General features: G+C 45.6%; 1 protein-coding gene across 4 annotated transcripts; it reads right to left on the bottom strand.

The window, feature by feature from the left end:
- Nucleotides 1–55: 55 nt before the first annotated feature.
- On the bottom strand, nt 56–25,291 carry FHIP1B (FHF complex subunit HOOK interacting protein 1B). Of its 4 annotated transcripts, none has more exons than XM_008159862.3 (12): nt 25,205–25,291; nt 13,741–14,070; nt 12,970–13,608; nt 12,463–12,621; nt 12,189–12,275; nt 11,815–11,982; nt 7,846–7,925; nt 7,486–7,649; nt 6,283–7,062; nt 3,348–3,526; nt 3,029–3,191; nt 56–578 (listed from the first exon to the last, which is right to left on the bottom strand). In XM_008159862.3, the coding sequence occupies exons 2-12, from the start codon at nt 13,876–13,878 to the stop codon at nt 217–219; spliced, it is 2,919 nt and encodes a 972-aa protein (XP_008158084.2). In that variant the 5' UTR covers nt 13,879–14,070; nt 25,205–25,291; the 3' UTR covers nt 56–216. The 4 variants fall into 4 exon arrangements, with proteins under 4 accessions (XP_008158084.2, XP_008158083.2, XP_054581015.1 ...); XM_008159861.3 differs by having other exon boundaries at nt 7,444–7,649; XM_054725040.1 differs by lacking the exon at nt 12,463–12,621 and having other exon boundaries at nt 7,444–7,649.
- Between the last annotated feature and the right edge of the window lie 134 nt (nt 25,292–25,425).

Here is a 25,425-nt window from a genome sequence, read left to right on the forward strand (position 1 = left end):
CTTTTTGAGTACCAGTCCCATAGCAAAAGGGTGGGAAAGAAGAATGAGCACAGAATAGAGATTTCCCTTTTATACATATTGCAACAAGTTCTCCATAAAACATTCATCTGAAATAAATTAAAAAGTCCTCTTGCCACTCCCTCCAAACATAAAAAGGAGCCTGTACCATGGCCCCAACCCAGGCCATTCAAGGCCCTGATTGTCCATGAAAGCAAATTAAGGATTGAGGGGCCCAAAGCCTGAGACAGGAGGGACATTCCCCTCCTCTGAAGTATCCAACAAGAAAGGCGAGGTGACAGCATGGGCCTGGGAGATGGCAGCCAACTCCTTGAGAAACTCCGGGAAAATGACTGCACAGTAGACAGCATTCTTGACTCGCAGAGCCTCACCCTGGCGCTCAGTGGTCCCGCCCCGGGGAGGTAGAACCGGAGTGGAAGCCCCGGGGGAGCCCCCACCTAGGCCAAGTCCTGTGCTGTCTCTCCCAGGCTGATGAACCAACTGCGCCGCCTGCCGGGCCCTGGTTGGACTGTGTGCATGTCGCAGGAGCAACTCCCCCAACGATGGCCTCCGGCTCTTCACTGCAAATAAACAGAGTGAAGGTGCAGAGGTCAGGCACACTCTCTAGGTCTAAGAGCTGAAATTTCCCACCCCTCCTAGGGACTTCTCAACTAGGACTCTAACACCAAAATGCTGCCTGACCAACCTTCTTCCCTCTATCCAGCCTCTCCACCCAGCAAACCAACCTCAGTCTTCCCAGTCAGTTAACACTTCAGCCACTTCACTCCCAGCCAAGATCCCTTCCTTTTCCATGACCCTTCACCCTGAGGGATTCTCTTACCTCTCCTCTTTCCAATGACTATTCTACCATCACCAAGCTGCTTCTCCTCAGTCCATAACATGGCTTTACATCATACTTCCTATCACCCTCCTGAACTAGTCAACCACTTCCACCTTTCCCCGTCTATCTCACCTGACCCACATCCTTTCTCCTTCAATACTCACAGACGCTACCTATGCAACCATATAGTTTAGCGACTTTATCATTTCTGTCATACTCCACCATCTATCCAAGATCTGCTCTCCTGTGCCACTTCACCTTCTACCAGTCCCTCTCCTATATTCGCCAAAGCCATCTTCCCACTGGTTGTGGCCACACAGCTTCATGTCAGCTTAAACTCAAATAAGCCACTTATAATATTGACTTCTTTCCTCTAATTCTCTGTCTAGACTCCTGGCTGTGGCTCTACGTCCATATCTAGGGCCTAACTCTAAGCATCTAGTCTCTAGATCATGATATGGTTCCCTTTCTCTGCCTCTAATTTTGAGTGATGCTGGACAGATTTATTAAATTTGGCATTCAGAACCCTTCACCACACAACCAGGCCTACTCTCCTCCAACCTCCTCTCAGAACTCTCTAGACCCCCGCCCTGCTTTTGCATCCACACCTAGCTGCTCTTCCTGGAACCCTCCAAGCTCTTGGCATGCTTCTGTAGCCCCCTTCACCTTAATTTTGCCCTCTCTAGTTTTCATCCTGGAATTAATTTCACTATCTCCACCTCTGAAAAATCCGCTCTGATTTGCCCTCCACTGATTTCCCATTTCATTGCCCTAATCACATTGTATTAATAACTTGCTTACATGTCATACACTAATCTGTGAGCTTAAGGGCTTGGACTCTGTCTCATTTACCTTTGTATCACTGGCCCTGTCACAGAGAACACAGTACTAGGAATGTGGAAGGAAGAAATATGCACAGCACTAGACCATCAGGAAATCATGCTAAAGAACTTCACTGGGTCTTCACAGCTGTGTAATAACCCTTCTGGTACTCTCTAACCACTCCATGCACTTTTTTCCTTAAGCCCCATTTGACATCTGCACTCTTGGTCTTGGCATATTATTTTGTCTCCTATTTTGAGTAACAAAGGGTGAATTTAATACCCTAACTTTCCCTTCCACACTTCACAATTCCTTTGATACATATCATTTCCTCCTTTCAAATTGTCCTCATTTGCCTCAAAGGAGGAAAAAACCTTTTCCTATCCAAAGTTAATCCTTTCTGCTGCTCTGGATCACACCACCTTTGAGACCTTGCTCCCCTGGTTATGAGATTCCTCTAGTCTCTCTCTCCCTTCTTCTCTCTCCAGACTGTTAGCTCTCTGAAGGCAAAGATCTCATCTGGTCCCTCCCTGAGTCCCCTGTACCAAAGATAATACATAACACATATGCCAAGTGCTCAGATATTTGATGAGAGATTTAAATTTAAAATGTCATGGTCATATATAACTCGTTCCCGCTTCCTTATACTTCACAACCACTCACCAAATTCTGTGGTTATTTCCAGCCCGTTTCCACCTTATCAAATTCTCCCTTTCTATTTCCACTACTCAAACCTTTAAGTCCTAAATACATTTTCTCCTACGTCCAATTCACCTAGCACTTACCTCTCCACTCCCAGATCTAAGACCCTCCAACGGTTTCTCACAGCCTAAAACCTCACAACTTCTACGCAGCCCAACTTCTACTCTGAGAACCTTCTGCTCTAGTCAAAGCTTTCTAGCCTTACTACCAACTGTTCCACCAACTTCCAAATCCCCTGCTCCAACTAAGTAGTTCATACTGTTCCCTAAACAGAGGAATAAGGCCATCCCAATCCTTGCCTACCCAAATCCAAGAGCAAGAGAGCAGATATCAAATGGGCCTAAGGAAAAAAGTACATGGAGTGGTTACAGAGTACCATCATGCCCATGTCAAATGCCACGTCCTTTACAAAGCTGTAACAATATCTAACCTAGAGACTACTTTGTCCCCTTACCTGTCCCCAACCACCAGAGCAGTTCTTGCTGGTACTGCTGATTTGGCTCTTAGTGGACAGAACTGTATCCTGACAAGAAGCCTGAGAATAAACACCAAGACTCCATTTTCTGCCAGTTCCCAGTTCCCAGCACAAAGCTTCACTCTTAATAAGTGTTCACTTGACTAGCTGTGTAGGGAGGCTCGGGAGAGAGGTGATAGAATAGGCCTTACCTAGAGAATCAGAGCGGCGAGGAGTAGGTCCTGCTGCAGGGCCCTCAGCCCAGTCCAACTTGCCACGAGCAATGAGGTACTTCTTGGCTTTGGAGAGCAGTGCTGGGAAGTCCTCCTGGGAGGCCGCAAAGCTCTCAATCTTATTCTTCACGGAGCCCAACACCTACAAAGCACAACTTCATGACATTTCTGGGTAGCGCTAGACTGACAGTCCTTTCTAGAAACACTGGGCCTGTTCCCAGCCCCCCAGGGCCACTCCAGCTGCGGGCCTGGCCCACCATGGAGCCTGGACGCACCCATGCATGCATGCATCGCACACCTGCAGCAGGGACTTGACACTGGGCTGGAAGACCATGTTGGTGTTGAGCAGGAAAGAGCGGAGCAGGGGCTGGGGGTGACAGGCCAGCTGGGCCACCAGCCCCGTCAGCAGGAAGTTGACATAGACGGAGTTCTGCAGCATGTTCTCAAGTTTGGCAAAGAGCACAGCCATGAAGGGGCCTGGGGGAGGTGGGCACAAGGATAAAGGCCTGAACACAATGCACATTGCAAGCATTCCTCCCCAAAACAAGAGACCCCCGACTAGATGATAATTATTTGTATGTCAGTCTTTGGGTATGTTTAAATATCCTGTGACCACCTATTCTGGAGAAGATAAAATGGCAGACACCACATGGACGCACAAGAGTCCAGATACTAGTTTTACACACACTTGAGCTGAAGAGCCAGATCATAGGCTCTGGAGTCAGAGAGAGCTGGTTTCAAATTTCAGCTTTATCCTTTAATAGTTATTGGGTGAATCAAAACTCTCCAAGCATAGTTTCCTACTTGGTAAAATAAGAAAATACACCTACTTACAAAGTTATTAAGAGGATGAAAAGAAGACTAACATCTAAAGCATTTAGCCTAAAATATAGCAAATTATAAGTATTCAATAATAACTATAAGCTACATAACATTTCACAGGTCTTTTTAAGAGCTTCATCTAAGAGGCACAACAGAAGAAAGAATGAGAAAGTGAGTAGAACCAAAAGAAATCAGGTTACACACAAAACAGAAGATAACACTAGACTTGGGTCAAAAAGAAAGCAAGAAAGTATAACAAAGGCAAACAAGGTGACGATATAGGCCAACTTAAAGTGGGGGAGAAATGTTTGGAGGACCAGAGAAGAAATCAGCTCTTTTTAGGAGCTGGGAATCAAGAAGGTGGAAAAGAATCTGTAGAAAAAAAGAGGTTGAGAATTGAGAGCCAGAGAAAACCAAGTCAGGGCAGCCTCTTTGGTAGGGCAGAGAATAGCAGAAGGGATTAGATTGTTCCACTGGGAGAAATGGCTTCAATGAGCCACAGCATGAGCACTCCAGACCATCACAGTCTGTCTGACCAGGGATCTATGGGGGAAAGAAAGTGTACCTAAAAATTGCACTATGAATCAAAACAGAACAATGAAGGGCAAGAGGCAGTGAAGCCTGGGAAATATTCTAGAATGTTCTCCACTTCAGATGCACATAACTAGCCTTAGCTCCAAAACAACTCTATCTTAGCAGGGTCCTAAGATAACACATAACTTTGTCCTTCTGTTCCTCTCGTTTCCTGACACTTTCTTACAAGAGAAAATTCAAAAAGCTCAGATGAGTTTACAAAGTAAGAGGATATAGCTTCAATTAATGCTTCAAAAATGTGGTAAAATCTGCATGCCACCTTCTAGTGGTACTGAGCAGAAAGTAGCAAAGACTAAATAAATAACTGAAAAGATACAGTTTCTGAAACCTGCAAGAGGGAGTCATCATGAATCCCTGATGCTGTGCAAACAGGATGGCAATATATCTCAGGCCCAGTCAGAACAGGTATTGATCAAGGCATGACAACTAGACTACAAACAACCAGAGATGGGTGGTTGCCTTGGTCAACCAATATCTGCCATGCACTTGCCCTGGCCAGTGTGGCTCAGTTGGTTAGGCATCATCCCATGGATTGAGAGGTCGTGGGTTTGATTCCCAGTCAGGGCACATACCCAGGTTGTGGGTTCGATCTTAATGGGGGCGCATACACCGCAGCACGTACAAGAAGCAACCGATGTTTCTCACATCAATGCTTCTCTCTCTTCTCTCTTCTCTCTTCTCTCGTCTCTCGTCTCTCGTCTCTCTCTCTCTCTCTCTCTCTCTCTCTCTCTCTCTCTCTCTCTCTCTCTCTCTCCCTCCCCCCCCCTTTTTAAAATCAATGAAGCATGTCCTCGAGATATATATATATCTGCTATGGACTCAAAAGATGATAATCATACTTAAAAGCAACCACCTGCTGAGTTCTCACAATGTATCAGCATCGTAGTAAGTGATTTGCATGCATCCATGGGACCTTAATTCAAGGTATGTCTAGTCCAAAGCACTACACTCCTTCCCAGAGGCGGATTTTGCTTCACTTTTCTTCCCCCTCACACAGGGTATGGAGTAAGAATAAGAACAGCTGAGGGCTGGGCTGGGTAGAACCGGCTCTCAAACAAAAACAAAGAGGAGTTAGCCTAGCCATTCAGATCAGGTCTAGCTCCAAGGGCATCCTGCAGAGATCAAAAGAACTCAGCGAAGGAGCTCAGGGCCACATTTCCGTCATCTGCCCTAAAGAGGTATTTTATTATCTGCTTCATTCCTCATTACTAATCATAAATCCTTAAATCTTATTAGACAGTAATGGCAACCAACAAGGTACAAGGACAGGGAACAGGAGAAACTTGAAATTGAGTCCTTCTGAGAAGAGGCTGGGAGAAAGGAGGCCAGGGCTGGGTAGGGGAAGAACACCAGAAGATCCTGGGCCACAGAAGAGCTGACAGGAGAGCTAAGACCCAGATACCTGGTGGGGACAGCATGATTTACAGATAGGTGCCTCATACACAAGACAGCAGGTATGTCTTCCACATGGTTCCGATATATTGCTGATTCACCAGAAAGCACCAAACAGAGAATATCCTGATCACAAATCCCAGGAAATAGCCAGAGTGGGGAAGAGGAGCAACATGCACATAGGACAGACATACAAGGCTCAAACATAAGTCAATACTCAAAACAGCACAAGCGTGGAAGATGTACACACAGACATAAAGACACAAGAATGACGTAATATGAATCTGGAAGGAATGCAAGCAAAATGGATGAGGAGCTAGGCAAGTACACAGAAATGACATGGCCAAGAAATCTCAGAAACCAGCATAAACACTTCAAAAACATGCAGAGTACACAAAGGAGAAGGCTTAGGGTAAGTAGCTTACCAGTGAAGGGCTGGCTTGGCAGCGGGTTGAGAGTCCGCAAAGGGCTGTTGAGGAAGGGGCAAGGGGGCTCAGGGGGGCAGGTGAAGCTTGCGTAGGCCTCCTCCTCCTCAAGAGGTAGTGGAGGCTCTAGGGGAAGCTCTGAGCCGGCCCCCCCATTACTCAATGCCACCTCCAGATCCCGGAGCTCCTGCCCAAAGCCCTCTAGTCCTGCCATGCCCTCAGAGGTGCCCTCTAGCAGGTCCCCTGCTCCCTCCTGTGGCACCCGACGAACTTTCTTGGCCCCCTCAGGCCATGGTCCTGGCATCCCATTGAGCTGAAGAGGAGGCAGGTGGCCGGGGCCCTCCCCTGCACCCCCAGCCAGTCTCCCACTCCCCAGCTCCTCCTCCTCCCCTTCTCCCACATTGTCCTTGTCCTGCTCAGGCAGTAAGCTGCGTTTCTTAGTCCGGGAGCCAACAGGACTGGGCTCAGGAGGAGGCCGCTCGCCATCATAGGGAGCAGACCAGGTACGGCAAGCTCGGACACAGCGGTCCACACCACGGCGTGCCTCACGCAGGTACTCCAGGTAATTGTCTTCCAGTTCACCAGGCTCCTCTGCAGGGCTTGGCCTTCGGCCAGGGCTGGAGGCCGGGGATGAAGCAAGCCCTGGTGAGCGAGGGGCTGGGACTGGGGACTCGGAGCCACCTAAACTCTGCTGTCGCAGGAAGAGAGCCAGACGAGATGGTGTGGAGGGCCGGGGTACTGTTACCACAGAAGAGGAATCAACACTTGGGCTTCCAGGGCCTAAAGATGGGAAAAAGACATAAGAGGGATTGAAGAGACAGAGGTCCAGGAAGAAGGATGAGACATCTAGGGAAACTGAGAGAGAAGGTAACAAGGCAGCAGAAACATGGTACAATTCAGACAGCTAACTCTCCACCCTCCAAATAAGGCTTTCCTCATCCATCGCTCCATCTCACCACCACCAATACTAAAAAAAAATATGGAAACAGAAAGAATACTGGACTAGAGAGAAACAACTTTACTCCGAAGCTAAATTTCTTTGATGAAGTTAAGGATCCACCCTGCAAGACCCCTCATTAACTTCCTCAAAGATGGAATGCCACTCATGGCCACCTCCCTAACCCCCCTTCTTGTTAAGCTCCCCCAGAATCCAGGCCATACCCGTGATGTCCTCCCTTCTCCCTGACTCTCTGCTAGGCCCACCTCGTGCCCACGAGGCATGCTCTGGACGGGGTGGGCTGGGGGCACAGTGCCGACAACAGCGTGGGATTAGGGAGAGAAACTTGTCTGCTGCTCGACCATATAGATCCACATCACGTACAGCTGGCTTCTGGCTCAGCATCACATGGTTACATGGGACAAGATACCTAGGAAAGACAGAGAAAAAGGACACAGAATAAATCAGAAAGGAAGGACAGGGTTTTAGAAAACATCAGGCAGGCCATTGGAATTGCCTCCAAGAGGAAACACATGAGCAACCCCAATTTAACCCATCACCCCAGCAATGCACAAGGCCCTGAGGGTTCAGGATCAGCCATCCCTCAGCCCTGACTGCACAGGTACCTGAGAACCAGCTGCAGCAGGACATCCTCACAGCTGAGGTTCAGTAGGGTCCTGAAGAGACTGAGAGAGACCATGCAGAGCTGGAGGGGTGGGAGAGGAGGGAGGGAGTCACCATAATAGCTCTCTACCCTCCAAGATGTTTACCAAATGGGAACCCTCCCAGCCCCTGGCCCAACCAACCGCTCCTAGAACAACGTGCACAGGGCCTAGCATATAAAAGTCATTCAATAAATGATCAAATAATGTTTGTGGGCAAGACTTCACTATTAATAGACAGGAATGAACCATTTGTCAAGGTCAATGTATTTCTATAGACCATACACATATCAGCAAACTCTCTAGCTATATTCACCAGTCAGCAGAGATTCCAGCAATATTTAAATGGAATAAATATCCATGAAAAGAGACCCTAGGAAATACCAAAACTGAATGAGTAACAAGATACAACAGCAACATGATAACTAGGTGAATACCTGTCAGCAGAGACTGTAGCAGCACAGTAACTGAATGCCTACCAATAAGAAAACAGAGGGAACCTGGAAAAATACCAGCTGGGATGTGGGCGGGGCTGTGAACAGGCGGCTGAGTCACCTCTCCAACACCAGTGTTATCTCTCAGAAGGTAGGCTAAAGAAAAGCTGGAGGGCAGCTGACAGGAAAAGGAAAAAATAGGTAGGTCCAGAATAGGGGAAAGCTTTTTATTTTAGCAAAGTAAGGGAAGAGAACAGACACATGTAAACTCTCCCTCATTCTGAATCCCCACAGCACTTTCTATAAAATTCCCTTATGGCAAGTATGTCAGACACCTTGAGTTCCCTAAAGACAACTATTGGATCTCAGTCTAGGGCAGTGGTCGGCAAACCACATGGGGCTCTCTGGCCCCTTGAGTGTAGCTCTTCCACAAAATACCACATTTTTAGCAAAGGCCAGCTTAGGAGTACCCTAATTAAGTTAATAACAATGTATCTACCTATATAGTTTAAGTTTTAAAAATTTGGCTCTCAAAAGAAATTTCAATCGTTGTACTGTTGATATTTGGCTCTGTTGACTAATGAGTTTGCCAACCACTGGTCTAGGGCACTACATGCACAGTCCAGGTGCTCATCATTTACTAAATGAGAACTAAAAGACAGCTACATTTTGGACAGCATGGTTGTCTAAATGACAATTTTAACTGGCAATGAAAATATTGAGACTCACTGGAAGGTCCTAATCATCATAACCTGCAAATATTTTACCTTACATAGCAGAAGGGACTTTGCAGATATGACTAAGGTAACAGAATTTGACATGGGAAAATAATCCTGGCTTATCAAAGTGGGCTCAATCAAATCACACAAGTAAGCAAAGAACCCTTTCCTGCTAGGTTCAAAAATAAAAAGGGAAGAGAGATCTGAAACATGAGAGGGACTCAATCCATCATGGATGACTTTGAAGATGGAAGAAAAGGGCCCTAAGCCAAGAACTGGTGGGCCTCTAGCAGACAGCCAGCAAGAAAATAGATCTCAATCATATAACTACAATGAAATAAATTCTACCAAAAAGCCAAATGAGCAAGAATCTTCTCCTAGAGCCTCCAGAAAGGAATGCAGCACCCCCAACACTGACCTTAGCCTGGAGAGATTGTGTCAAACATATGGCCTACAGAACTGTACAATAATAAATTTATGTTGTTTTAAGTCACTATGTTTGTGGTAATTTGTTATTACAGCAATAAAAAACTAGTACAAATAGGCACACAGGCTGGCTAGTGAGCATGATTTACTTTAAGCCACAAAAGAGGCTGCAGAAGTTAGAAAGTCCGGCCAACAGAATCAAACTTTAAAGGCCAAACAACAGAAAGGAAAGATCTGCATGGCCAACACAGGCATCCTGAAATCAGAAGAGATCTGGTTCCTCTAAGAACCAGGAACCAAGAGGAAATCCCCAAGAACATAAAAGGTTCCTCAGAACAGGGGACCAAATGTGAGACCAATAGAAAACATATGCTAAAGACAATGCGGGAGAATCAAAGAAGTTAAGATTAAGACAAAAAAGCAAGATGGGTAGAGGCCAGCACAGAAGAAAAAAAAAAAATGACAAGAAGGAAATCAACTGTCCCAAAACATAAACAGTATATTCCTTGAGGTCAAACATAAGCATAGTGAGAAATAAAATTTTTTATATCTTTGTAAAATTAAAGTTTTGACATCTATTTTCTTGGTTTATACCAATAATTCTTAACCATGACATGTATCATAATTACTTTTTGGAACCTTTTTAAAAATACACGTTGTAGGCCTACTCCCAAAGATTATAACCCAAGAGATCTAAGGCAGAGCTTAGAACCTGTTGTAGTTATTGTCATTTTCAAATTTGGAAGTATATACTTGATTCAAAACACTGGTCTGATCAGAATGAGATTCGAATATCTCACATATACTCTAACTTAGCTATTCAGAAACCTCACCTATACAAAACATATCTATCTGGGAACCTCACCTATCTGGAACCCTACTATCTAGTACCTCAATTATCTAGAACAGTTTTCTAGAACCCTTCATGATCCAAGAACTTCTGTTTTAAACACAAGGACCCAGGGAACTCCAATTATTTGTAATTAAAGGAAACCAAAATGATTGCAGAGCCAAAATAAATGCCATAAAGTCCATGGTTAAACTAATGATTTACTCCCCAAGAAAGACTTCAGGTCTTTATCACTTGGAAACTATTTGCTTCTGTTTTATATACATTTCTATTGGTTAAAATACAAACTTGTTATCATGGTCTACAAGGCCATACATGATCTGAACCCTGCCTACTTCTCTACTTTCATCTCATTCCCTTCTTTCCCTTGCTCACTACACCTTCAGTCACACTGGTCCTTCATTTCCTCAAATACATTAAGCTCTTCCCCATTCGTTGTCCTTTGCATGTTGCTCCCTCTGCCTAGACCAGTGGTCAGCAAACTGTGGCTCGCGAGCCACATGCGGCTCTTTGGCCCCTTGAGTGTGGCTCTTCCACAAAATACCACGTGTGGGCCCGCACGTACAGTGTGATTGAAACTTTGGGCCCATGCGCAGAAGTCTACTACCGGTTTTCGGCTCTCAAAAGAAATTTCAATCGTTGTACTGTTGATATTTGGCTTTGTTGACTAATGAGTTTGCTGACCACTGGCCTAGACTATTCTTCCATTTGCTCTTCAATAAGCTACTTCCCTCATGACCTTTAAGTCTTAGCTCAATCTCACCTCCTCAGAAAGGTTTTTTTGGTGTGACTTTTTTTTTTTTTACCACCATCTTATTTTATAAGCACCCTGTTTGCTTTTTCATTACAATGACTACAATGTTCAATTATTTCAGTAATGTGTTTGCTTATCTATCTCCTCTATACAGGAAGCACATTAAGTCAGCATCCTTGTCTATCTAATATACCATTACATACTCAATACCACAGAACAGCATGGCACATAGTGAACAATCATGTTCAAGAGGAAGTAATGTAAGTAGATAGATGGGTGTGTACCCCAAGTTATAGCAGCTCAAATGCAGCAAATCCAAAGGGGGAAAAAGATAAGCATGCCAGTAGCAGCTGGCCAGCTATCAAAGCAGACACAAAACCTGAAAATGCAATCTTAAGTCACCCAAAACAGGCCACAGAACACTACACGACTATTTCATGTCAACGATGTATCATGTCAATGATACATCACAAGTGTAGCACAATGGCAAAACCTAGAGCCATGATGAGCACCCAAAGTCATCCACAGAAGGAAATTGTGTTCCAGAGTCATAAATTACAAACGCAGGGAGGCAGATTAAAATCTGTACCAAAATGGTTAAAAGTTAAATACTAGAAAGTAAATGCTGTCAACTTTAAAGTGATTGCTGGAGACAAAGGCCAAAGAAGGGCAGTGACACCCGCCCAGAACACAGGTCAGAGAGAGAAGATGGCTCACCCAAGTAAGCCAGGACAGAGGAAGGGGCCATACCCGGGAGTTGCTGCCAATTCGGGCAACGAGGGTGTCAAGGATGGTGTGGGTGTCATGCCGGTGTAACAGCAGGAATCGCAGGAAGGTACGGAGCAAGGCAGGCTCTGAAATACTCCGTAGGAAAAGTTCCAGGTAGGCGGTACTGGCGATCATCTCCTCCACAGAGGTCTGGATGAAGGGAAGGGAAAGTTTGGAAATTTAGGGCTTCCCTGCACATATACTGGAGTCATTTCCCGAGTTTTAAGGAGGAACTAGGAGCAGACAGGGAAAAGGAGATTAGTACCTAGACCACTGTTTCCCACATTCGTCCTGGCATTGAAGTTGCCACCCATCAGCCTAATCCCCTATTCTGTCTTGCTACCCATGACTCTCACCTTGTGCAGGGCAGGGCCCATGACAGGTACCAGGAACCCATTATGGATATAATCAACCAGCTGCTTCTGTACCAGAGGGTGAGCCACCTACAGGGGTACAAGAAAGAAGAAGGAGGATTGTGAGGGGGGCCACTGTCTGAAAGGGAATAGACAGGTACAGTAGGCACCCTACCTTCAAGATGACAGAACAGCAGAACTCCAGGGAATGCAACCCCTCCCACCCCATCTCCCCAGAATGTCCAAGAGCCAGACCTCCTGAGAACCCCAGTCCCACCTGAATGACTGCGTTGCAGAACTCTAGGGAACTCATGAAGAGCGCAAGGGCTGGCACTCCCAGCCAGTCCTCCCGTCGCAGACAGTGCCAGTCATCCCCTGGAACTTCAATCTTTCGGGGCAATGAAGAGTACAGGGCACTCAGCCCTGTGGCCAGCACCTGGGGGCCATCCCCAAGAATAGGTTATCAAAGGCTCAGACAATATAAAAAAGGGGAACAGGGCAGCTACTAACCCAGAGTTTTGATTAGAATAAGGGAAAGGGCTATGACCAGAGCAGGTATTTAGTTACCCAATGTTCCAAGACAACCTAGAAACACTGGCCCATGGAGAGCCTTAGTTCCTGCCCTATGCACCTAAGCCATGTTTTCATCCCCACCCCAATTCCAGGCATTCCTTTCAAATCCAGGGGGTTGGTTCCTGAAGACAGTCCTGATACACAGACCTTCTACATCTCCTATCCAGTGCCCACACACCATATCCTACCCCCCATCCCAGGAGGTGCTGACCGGGCAGAAGTAAGAGTGATCTGCGATGTAGCGACCCACGGTGGGGCTCCCAGCTGACAGAGCCATAAGCAGGAGTAGGGCATCTCGGGCCTGCTGGCCCAGGGTGCCCTCTCGATGGACGAAGGGAACAAGGCGAGAGAAGAGGAGAAGACGAGGGGCAGCTCCAGGCTCAGGAGGTGGCTGCAGGAAGAACTCAAGCAATGAAGGCTCCCGGGCCAGACACACACACAGCTGGCTGAGAAGTAGCACCAGGCCGTCATCCAGTGCTGGGCTACTGGGCACAGGGCGGCCACAGGCATCCAGCAAGGTCAGCAGAGCCTCACGAACTGGACCATGCCGCAAGAGTGGCTGGCGAGCTTCGCTTACCAGCATCTCAAATAATTTCAGTTGCTCAGCCCGCCGTTCCTCAACCCCATCCCCAAGCTCATCCCATTGAAGCTGCCATGCCAACACACGGGTTAGCAGATCCTCGCGCAGAGCAAACTCCAGCAGGGGCCCAGGGGCATTGGGGGCTGAAGGGACTGCATGATCCTCTGCCAGCAGCGTCAACATCTGGTAAGTATGGTTGCGCACAGCACTGAGATCATCTGCACCCCCAGGAGCTACCCGAGGGCCTTGTCGCTCCAGGATTCGCACCACCTGGGGACACAGGACAGAAGATAGAGGGAATCTAAGATGATAAGGTAACTAAATGACACACTGAGAGAACAAAGAAAGTTAGGAGGACTCAGGAAGCCAACAGACTAGGCCCTCTGGCATATAGTCTCCTACCTGGGACCAATGATTCTTGAAGACCATAAGGCAGGTCTCAGGGTCAGCCACGACAGGGGTCTGCAGACTGGCCCCTTGAGGTACACGGTGCCCAGGGCCCCGGGAGGCCAGTCTGCTCAGCCAGTTCATCCTCTCCATGAGGCCAGCTGGGCAGGGCCAGCGGCCAGAGGACCACACTCTGAGAATTTGCCAGCTGGAGGCTTTCTCCACTTGTGTTTCCAGTCAGCTTCATCTGGTCTATAGGAGCCAGTCGCTGGCCATGGAGCCAGAAGATATACCAGGCTCCAAGTGACAAGCCCAGAGGTTGCTGACCAGTCCAGACTTGCAAATCTAATTCAAAAAGAGAGAATGGAAAAGATCAACAGAAGTTTGCCACTCTCCTCTACCCAGCAGGAAGAACTCAGAGCCACCACTCCACTGAAAATTCCACACACACACATAATCAGCATCTTAAACTTACCAAGTCTAAAACAAAACTCATTTCTACCACTAAACCTATTATTCCCCCAGCCTCCCCTATCTCAATAAATAGCAACATTTTCATCTACATGCTCAAGCCGAAATCCTGGATATCATCCTCATTTCTTTCCCTTACTTCTAATATCCAGTTCATCAGCAAACCCTATCATCTCTATCCTCAAAACACATCTCACTATTGCAATAGCTTCCAATCTGGCATCCATACTTCCAGTCTTGCCCCTGAGAGTCTATTCTACACACAGCAAGCACAGTGATATTCTTAAAACCTAAATAATATCTCTCCTCTGCTGAATATCCTTCAATAATTTCCTATCACACTAGTAACTATCCAATTTCCTTACCTTGGCCTATAGGGCCCTATATAATCTAATCTGTGCAACCTCCTACCATACTCCTCCTCACTCATGCTTTACTCACACAGGCCTTTTCGAATACTTCCCCATTCCCTCTGCCTGATGAGCTCTTCTCCTAATCTTTCACGTTACTCGGTTCTTTACAAATGCCATCTCCTAGGAGAGACCTTATTCAATAATTCTATCTAAATAGCACATCTTCCCACCTTCACTCTAGCTTCCTGATCCTACTTTCTTCTTAGCAGTTTTCACTACATGAAATTATCTATCATCCCACTAGAATGTAAGTTCACAGAGGGCATAGTTTATCTGTTTTATTTAAAGTTGTATCCTCAGTGCCTCAAGACTCAATATTTGTTAAATGTATGAATGCATAAGTGAATGAAGTAGTAAATGAATGAATGAACAAGCAAGAAATCCAGTCCTCTGACTACAACCCTCTGATATTGTTGAGGAATAAACTTTGTTCTGCCTATCACAGTTCCCTCCCTAGAAGCCTACCCAGTAGGAAATGGACAAAGAGACCCTTAAATGTCTGAATATTCTTAAAAGGTGCAAATGCAGAGCCAACTGAAAGAGCAGAACAATTTTAATTCTACCAAGGAACACAGGAACACACTCCCATATACACACATATTCCCCACTCTTGTCAGATACATCCAACACTCACTCTTGGGGACATGACACCTTCACTAAAGAAAAGGAAAAAGTGCCGAAACCGGTTTGGCTGGATAGAGCGTCGGCCTGCGGACTGAAGGGTCCCGGGTTCGATTCTGGTGGGGGGTGTGCAGGAGGCAGCTGATTGATGTTTCTCTATGATCGATGTTTCTGACTCTCTATCCCTCTCTCTTCCTCTCTGTAAAAAGTCAATAAAATATATTTTTTAAAAAGAAAAGGAAAAAGTAACAAAATAGTTGGTGGCTCACAGTTCCTTCTCCATCACACCCAACACCACCCCTGAGCAGTATTGTCTCTCAAGAAAGTAAAAACTTCAGAGGAAAGGTGTGGTTCAGTTGTCCTTCCTCTTTATACTCAACAAGAGCTGAAGCAACCCAGAGACCTGGCAACAGCCCCACATTGCGATCCTCTTCAACCCAGATATTCTCTCATCATTACCAGCTCACAAATAAAGGAATGTAGCAAATATGCTTAAGGAAGCCTTCTACACAACAGGAGACAGTTTATATGAAGGGTGGGACCAATCCTAAATAGCAAACAAGATTAACTCAATGTTAACCACACTGATAAAGTACTGGGCAGTGTTCTGCAGAAGCACTGTAAATACAAAAATGGATAAAAAATGCTGGGGGAGCCCTGACTGGTTTGGCTCAGTGGATAGAGCGTTGGCCTGCAGACTGAAGGGTCCCAGGTTCGATTCCGGTCAAAGGCATGTACCTTGGTTGCGGGCACATCCCCAGTGGGGAGTGTGCAGGAGGCAGCTGATCGATGTTTCTCTCTCATCGATGTTTCTAACTCTCTATCCCTCTCCCTTCCTCTCTGTAAAAAATCAATAAAATATATATTTTAAAAAAAACAACAACAACAACAAAAATGCTGGGGGAGCATAAATAAAAACTCCAGTAAATATTATAAACAGAGGGATTTACAAAAGTGCCGGGGGGGGGGGGGGGGGAGGGGCATAAAGGGAAGCAACTAATTCTGCCTAGGAGGTTGCAAGATTTCAGAAAGGTGTTATCTAACTTAAATCTTTTAACAACAGATACTGGCCACAAAGAGAGCAGAGGGAAAGAAAGGCCTTCTTCATATTAAAAACAGTATGTATACAAATATGGCACTATAAAAGAGCATAACGAATTAGAAGAACAGTTGCAAATTTGGATGGCTTACAGATTATCTAGAGAAGAGAGATACAATATTGAGTTGAAGGGTAAATATGGGTGAAGGTTATAAATATCATTGAATATCATGTTAAGGAGTTTGGGTATTATCTATGGACACCCTAGAAACATAGGAGGTTTTTAAACAAGGAAATGACAAGATCAAATTTGCCTTTCAAAATAAGCCAGATAGCAGTATAAGGTGGAGCAGAGAGACAGATGGCAGTGGACAATTTATAATCTGTTTCAACAGTCTGTTTTAACCCATTGTATGCCATAAGCATCTATAGACGCAAGCAGTGGATCTTACCCACACGCCACACACGTCTATTAAAAAAAAATGTTTTCCCTAAGTGACAGCCCTGACCAACTTTATAATCATTTTTCGTGAGAATTTTCAGCTGAAAATACATTACAATTTCAGCTGAATTGTGAGTAATGTATTTATTTTTATAACTAGAGGCCCAGTGCACGAAATTCGTGCACGGGGGTGCGGCGGGGGGGGGGGGGGGGGGTGTCCCTCAGCCCTGTCTTGACCTGCAAAGACGCCAGCATCCCTCACCCGGCCTCTAGCCAGAGGTTCCTCCCCTCCTTCTGCACAGCCTCTGGGAAGATGCTTGTCCTGGGGCCTCCTCAGGGCCCTGGCCCACAACGCCCTGCAGTTCAGGTACTCGGGGGCTTGGGCTTTCAGGTCTGGCTTCCTCATCTGGCATGGTGAGCATCAGCTGCCATGGGAGCCTTGCCTTAGGAGTCACCCTCTTGGACCATACTACTTGCGAGTGTGTGTGGGGGGATGGCCTCGGTGGCAGTGATTTGATGTCTGTGGCATGCCCGCTGACACCCACCACCGCGGCGCCACACTGGTCCCGTCTGGACTGCTGGCAGGGGGCTTCCAGTCTGCGACTGGGGCTGATGGGCTGCGACTGGGGACTGCAGGTGGAGGACCCCGGCACCCATAGGGCTGTCAGCATCAGGAACTGGAAAGATCCATTTTTCTGGTTCCTCCCCTGCCACGCAGATGCTGAGCTCCGGGCCCCAAAGGCCCGCTCACTCCTGCCGCACGGCCGGCCGGGGCGGGGGCGCATGCGCGTGGCACCGGGGGCCCTTTAACTCCCGCCGCATGGCCGGCCGGGGGCGGGGGCGTGTGCGCGCGGCCCCGGAGGCCCGTTTACTCCCACCGCACGGCCCGCTGGGCCGCAGCACAGCCATGGCGCAGACGCTGAGCTCGAGCCACCACTGGTGACGCGAGCTCAGTGTCCTGCCGGCCCCATTTGGTCCCTGCTCAGCAGCGCGACGGCCAATCACGAATCCCCGCCCCCCGCTCCTCCCACCGGCCCAATTGGCTACCCCGGCCACCCCAAGTCCTGCCCCCCCCCCGTGCCTCCTGGCCCAATCACGGGCATAGCGGAGGTATGGTCAATTTGCATATTACCATTTTATTATGTAGGATATTCATTACAAATTGATTTTAATTAAATTCAAAATATCATGGTGTGTGGGGATGGTTTCCGTTTTGGACACGTGGCAGTTAACTAGTTAAAGAAAAAAAAATGGCATGAACTAATGTGGTAAGTTCAAGATTAGCAAAGAAAAGGTAAATCTGAGATTCACCTCTATCTTAGCATGTCATATACTGAATTTATACCTATAATATCTCTGCCATTAATAGCAAACTCCTTAACAAAGTGACCATATCATTCATTCTTCCCTGAAACTCAGTGGCAACATAGTGCCTGGCATTCAAAAATGCTTGTGGAACTGAATGATGAATTAAAAGTAATTATAATAGCTAACATATACTGAGTACTTACTTTGAGTCAGGCTCTATTCTAAGCACTACATGTATGTAGTACCACATTTAAACCTAGGTGTACTATTATCTCCATTTTAGACATGATGAAATCAAAGCCTAGAAAGGTTAAATAAATTGTCAAAGCGAGCCAGCTAGTAAGTGCAAGACTGGGATGCATACGCAGGAAATCTGCCTCCAGCTTTAACTTATTCATGTAATAAAAGCAACATGACATGGCAAACAAATGGAAGATAAGAGAAGGCCTGAATATGAAGTATAGGAGACTCAGTAAAAGATAATGCCATTAACCAACTAGGAATATATAACAAAGGGAATTGTTTCAAAAAAGAGAATGAGTACAGTTTTGACATACCTATAGGATATCCATCATGTCCAGGATTTAGTAAAGTAAAGGAGGAGTCTTTAAAGAAAACTGTGAAAGTAATCAGAAGTGGAAGGAGAAATCCAAGAAACAGTGGTAATCTAGAAATCAAGGGTAAAAAAAAAAAATTTTCAAGGAACTGGTGTTTTTCCCATAGTCTACAGAGAGATTAAATAGAATGAAGATTGAAAATGGTCAGTTGGTTTTAGCAATCGCAGTTTAGCTAAACTTAGGAAAGTAAATGGTTAAAGAATGACTAGGCGCCAAAGATGAGTAAGATGCAATTTCAGGAAATTTAGTAATACTAGGAAGGATGAAAATAGGGCAATAGTTTAAAGAAGCTGGGAGGGAGGGTAGGGGGTTAAGAGGAAGAGTTATTATTGTTTGGTTTAATTTGGTTTGGTGTGGTGTGGTTTGGTTTTAGATGGGAAGCCTCAAAGATATTTATCAAATGAGGAAAAGAAATCTGAAGAAAGTAACAGGTTATGAAGTAAATAAGGTGAGAATAACTGAACAAAAAATAAGGTATAGGATTGGTCTGAGAAAAAGAGGTATACTACTTTCTCTAAGAAAGGAGATCAACAGTAATAAAGAATGGGTGCCACTTTAGGTAAATCCAAAATCTGAAACAGAGAAGCTAATATCTAGCACTACCTCCTCCACCCAACCTTTTCTCCAAGAGAGTGGGGGTGAGGGAGAAGAGAAGGGGTGAGGAAGTGGTAGAGCCACAGAATGGATGCTCAGTCTTTCACACATGGTTTCCTATAAACCATCAAACACAGTCATTCAAACTAGTAACTATCAGCAGCAGGAACATACCAGAAAAGGACTTGCCCATCTTCCCAAATACTTACCGTCCCAAGTAGGCATAGGTTGGAGAAGGCAAAGACTATAGCCAAGAATCTTTTTAACAAGTCTCCTGTTACTAACCTTACTAGTCTTCTCACTGTTATTAGCCCTGAAATACTGTATCATCTCTGTTGAATTCCTTAAACTGCCCCTATCTCTGTAAATATCATCCCTTTATTAATTTTTTCCAAACCCAATTTGTGTTATCTGCTACCTAAAAAGACCCTGACTGAGACAAGAGTATTATTGTTTACAGACTGCTTTCTCAATCACATCTCATTTGAGGACTGAAAACAAATAGAGGTCAAAGCTCAAGAAAGAGAAACAAAAAGAAGTAGGTAAAGCATGAGTTCTGGAGTCCCTCAAAGGCTTGAATCTCAGTCCACATTTTCCAGCTAAGAGACCTTAAATAATCACTTCACACAATGGAACCTCAGTTTTCTCATCTATAAGTTTCTGATGAAATAAATAGTTATAGTTACTGTTTTAGGAATTAAATAAGATAACCTATGTAGCACTCCAGGCATAAAGCAGGTGCTCTGTAAAAGACATTTATCTTTCTCCACTTCCTGCTCCTAATCCTGTCTCACCAAGGTGCCCTCATCTCTGACTGAAAGACCTAACCTGTGCTGGAATATCCATTCTCACAACCTCACACATACCCTAGTGAGCCGAAGAAAGGCCAAGCATCCAGTCTCAGCAAAGTAAGGCAGTAACATGTCCCAAACTAAACTGCTTCCAGCTTCTAGAACTCAGTTCCAAAAATTAACAAACCTACTTTGCAATATACTTGGGGTGCCCACTTCTGCTCCACTGCTTAACTGACAAAGGGCACTGCTTACAGGCCCAAGGGGGACTGGCCTCCTGTACCTTTCCTCAGCCCCACCCCATCTCTTTACAAAGACCTCAAGGACAAGAGCCAGGCTGGAATCAGGGTCCCAGAACCTAAAAGCCAACACTTAACCTGGGCCCTGTTCATCTACTGCAGAAACACAAGAAATCATAGCTTGGTGTCCCTTATCACCTAGTTAGACTTCCTCACTCCCTGTTAACCCTGCAAAGTTCAGAATAAGACAAAGAGAATTGTGAAATCACCACTCTATTACAGATTTACCTTCAGGTTCCAGCCACAAAGAAAAAAGGGGAAGAAGATGATCTTTCAAACCCACAAATAGCCAAAGTCCGGCACTCTTCTTAGGGCCCAAAACACTCAGCAAGTGTTCAGCAATCACAGAACAGCAAGCACGGGGCAGGAAGTGGCTCGGCCTCACTTATGAAACTTTGCCCTGGGAGAGGCAAAGAGGAAAAGGGAGCTGGGGGCAGGGATACACCTGCCAACATGTACAGCATACAGGAAGGGACCAGAATGACCTTCTAACAACAGGTCAATAAAATCCTAAGGCTCCTCTCCCTGCAATGGCGCTTCCTAGGCAAGATGACTGATACGGATATAAGAGGTATGGATGGGCTATTGTCCTAAATAGTGAAAGTAGCAAGACCGGATGAAAACCTAATAGGAATAAGGGGGTAGGGAGAATGGGGGAAGATCTACTTCAAAGAAGCCTACCAACCCAGAGCTCAGCTTACGTTTCTTGTCTATCTCTCTGCCTATATGTGTAAAACAAATGGGCTATCAGTATATGGTCCTGACTTACTACTTCCTCTCCCCAGTACCTCTGCTTCTCACAGGGAATCCTCTCATCTGACTCCAGCAAAGCCCTTATAACTCACAACATGAATCACATCTTAACTTCCATTTGTAACAGTGAATCCCCATGTCTCACATGGTTATCTCTACCCATGGTGGGTATATGTGCCAAAGAAAGTGTCAAAAAAGAGGTGAGGGTGAACTAGATCTTAAAAATGAGGAAAGTTCACTGAGCAGAGAAGAAAAAGCATTCCTAGTAGAGGAAGCAGCTATTACAAAGATTTCAAGGCTCAAAAAAGTAACAAATTTGTTAAGGAACTGTGAACAATTCATTCAAGCTAGAACACAGAGTAGGGAGTGGCAGGAGATGAGGCTGGAGAGGTGAGTTCAGGCCAAATGATGCATATTAAAGAATTTGGATGTTGTCCTACGTACACAAAGAGCCAAAAGTTTTTAAGCTGAGGAGTTCCATGATCAGATTTGTATTTTTAGAAAGATCATTCTAGGGATAGGGACAGACTAGAAAAAATCAAGTTTAAAGGCAGGAGATTGTTGGGGGTAAAACGTCTGGTTGAGAGATAAGGAGGAAGTAAACTAAAGCTTTAACAGTAAATTTATAGCAATGGAAATGAAGAGAAAAGAAATAACAGAGAATAAAATGTATTAAGATTTCAGTGGCTGATTAAATGCAAGGACTCAAGGAACAGAAATAATGGAAGATGACACCGAAGTCTGGATTGAGATGGGGCCTACAGTGCAAAAGCAGGCTTTCAAGAGCAAAGACAATTTCTGTTTTGGACATGTTAAATTTGAGTTACCTTTGGAGATATATAGATCACTGAGTATATATAACTGGAATATAGGGAGAGACTGAGACTACATACAGAGAAGTAATCACCTCATGATATATTTTGTATTTCATATTCTCTCTCTAAATTGAAATTATTTTTCCATGTGTCTAACTTTCCCAATCAGATTGAGAATTTTTTGAGACCTCAGAGGACCATGTTATTTATCTTATGATCTCATAAAAGGTGAGCATCACACAGGCAGACTATATGCTAAATAAGTATTTGCTGAATGAATAAATAAATATATGAATGAATGAATTTGTTCTCGCAGCACTTGGAAGAATGCCTGGCACTAGCAGATGTGAAATAAATGGTTACACACAACATGTTTCTATCTCTACATTCTCATCCTCATCTATGTTTCACCTTCCCAGATCTACCACTGAGCTGTATGCCATAAGTCAAAATCCATTATACTTAATGTACTACTACTATTCAACAAAGAGTTTGTATAGCAAACAATAAGCTTACCAAACCCAGTGCTTTCTCCAAAATAATAAAGAACTTGGACAGTCCCAAAGAACCCTCTGACACGTGACTTGACTCATCCTATCACTAACAAAATGTGATCCAGGTATTATACATACCTCTTCCTATGTCATTGCCACAATTTAAGCAGAACCCTCATTCCTATGTCACCCTCAAGCTATCTTTCATCTTTTAGAAATAGAACAATTGCAAATCATAAAAAATGCTTTCTGCCAGTATAATGCCCTCCATGTCATCACAACCCTTCCTATACACCATTTGTCTTTTAGTCCACATCACCTTCACTCTCTATTACAAACTTTCTTTCTCCAAGTCACTCTTACTCTCAGAAGACCAAATTTGGATTCAGCTTTGACACTTTATCACTAGGTGACCTCTGGCTTTCTAATTTGATTCCTCACCTATAAAATAAAAATTCCTGCCCTTGCCTACTTCACAAGGTATCTATGTAAATCCAGTAAAATTTGAGATTGCTATGTGAAGTATAATACTGGTTCAGAATAATACTGGTTCAGATGTCAGAAGTTATATAGAATTACTATATAAAGACATGCTTCTCAACATAATACAACAGCCTCATCATCATCACTCTAAATTTCTGGAATTCACTAACCAGTAGAAATAATTTTGTATTAAAATATAGGGCTGTTAATTTTTATTTTGGCAAATAAGACCATTTTTTTAAACCCACCATCTACTATCACCATTATTTCATTAGTGGGAGAGCACTTTAACACCAAAAGAATAGAAATAATTATCTCAGAATAAATTTCTTTATGAAAAACTCATGTTTCCTATGTAGTCTTTTTCTCCTTCCACCTTGGATGGATGAAAACTTTATCATGGACTGGCAAAATCCTTGGCCAAATGTTTAGGAATCACTGCTCTAAATCCTGTTATGATACATATAGGTTCTACTAGAGGCCCAGTGCATGAAATTCATGCACTCGGGGGGAGGGTTCCCCTCACCCCAGCCTGCGCCCCTCTCACTGTCCAGGACCCCCAGGGGTCCTTAATGCTGCCACAGAGGCAGGAGAGGCTCCTGACACCACCGCTGCACTCACCAGCCCTGAGCCCAGCTTCTGGCTGAGTGGCGCTCCCCCTGTGGGAGCGCACTGACCACCAGGGGGCAGCTCCTGCATTGAGCATCTATCCCCTGGTGGTCAGTGCACATCATAGCGACTGGTCATTCTGCCGTTCGGTCGATTTGCATATTAGCCTTTTATTATATAGGATAGGGTTCTGACTGTCCAGTGGGCAGGTTGCCAAAGGTTCCACCAGCATGTTTGGCACCAGAGAGAAGCAATGAAAACATACCATGGGACAGAATAGTAGTTGGTTCTGATGCTGAGAATCTGGAACAGAATGGGAACTTGGGCTGCCCCCAATTCTCAGAGAAGGGTCTAGACAGGAAAGGCCTAGCTCCTCCTCATGTTGGGGAAGGTGTGTCTAGCCGTTGTGGTAGACTGTCAGCCCAGAGGAAAATTTATTGGTGTGAAAGTGGCTATTATCACTGAGTGCCAACCCAGCTTTCCAGAACTTTCAAGTTTTTCATGGGCATGTGGGTTGGCAGGAAGATAGGAAACCTGTAAAATACTAATAAAGTGAAACCAATATCCAGTTGACCAAGAAAGAACAAATTGCAAAGGTACAGAAGAAAATTTGGGGGGTTGGGGGAAGGAGAAGAAACGTTCAATATCTTGAAGGTGGTGGTGATTTCACAGATGTAAACATGTCAAAGTGTATCACACATGTACATTTTAAATATGAGCAGTTTACTATACCTAAACTTTACCTCAGTCGTTTCTGTTTTCATTTACCTGTAAGAATATGAGAGCAAAGGCTTCTGAATGGGGCCTAAATATAGTGCTGTGTGCAACAAACCATGTGATTTCCATGAAAGTAGAATTAGTGACCAAACTTGGTTAATCCAATCTATATGACAACCATCAAAGCCCCATTGCTCAGCACAGGTGAGGAGCAGCAGCGTAAGGTTGTCCAGAAGCAGGTGGAGAGAAAATACAGGCAAAAATAGCCCCCAAAAAATCCCATGAGAGGGACCATCTTCAAGTTTGCAGTCCCAAGGAGGAACCGGGGGAACGGGTCCCAGTGATAATTACTCTGTTGAAGACTAAGACAAAAAATAAATAAAATTTTTAAAAAATGTCATAGTTACTATCAACCCATGATGCCTTTTTTTTTTTTGTTTTCCCCTTTGGTCCTCCGAAATGTGTAGGGCCCATGGGAGCAGAGGTGCCAGATGCACACCCCTTACACCTAAGCTGTCCTACTCAGGCTAGAACTACCGCTCTCACTGGCCGGGACAGTCCACTGCAGCTGCCTCAGAACCAAGCTCTCACCCTTATCCAAACCTCACAACCCTGTCCTTCCTCCCATGCCCTACCCTCAACTCCCTCACCAAATCACTACCAGCCCACCTTCGCCCTTTCCTCTCCCCCTCCCCGCACCGGCCTTACCCCCACACTCGGGTCCCGGGGCGTCCCTCACCCCTGCCCACGGGAGCCCCAGCCCCTCCTGTTCACAAGTCCCTCCCACCTGGCCCTTCGGAAGGCGCCGCAGCCCCTCATCCAGGCCAGCTCCTTACCTGCGCACACACCCCTATCTCACCCGGCTCCCCTACCTGAGACACACACCCGGACGCTCACCACACGCCAGCCCTCACCCTGTCCCTTCACAACCCGTACAGTCACCAAACCCGGGGCCGGGATGGCCAGTGCCTCATCCCCTCACGCGCTCTCCGAGCCCTCCCACCCTCACTTACCGTTCACTCACGGAACCCGGACCTTGACCAGGCCCGATCGCCGCGGAACCGCTAGGTGAGTTCAGGCCGCCGCCATCGCTCTAGAGGCGCACCAGCCGCGCCCCGCCCCGCGCCCCACGCAATCCGCGCCCCCGCGCACCACACGTAACCGCCCAGAGACGCACGACTGGGCAGTGGCGTGCCAGCTCATTGGCTAGACCGGGCCAAAGCCAGAGCGTCGA

This window comes from Eptesicus fuscus, chromosome 13 (genome assembly GCF_027574615.1).
Source record: "Eptesicus fuscus isolate TK198812 chromosome 13, DD_ASM_mEF_20220401, whole genome shotgun sequence".
Lineage (NCBI taxonomy): Eukaryota > Metazoa > Chordata > Mammalia > Chiroptera > Vespertilionidae > Eptesicus > Eptesicus fuscus.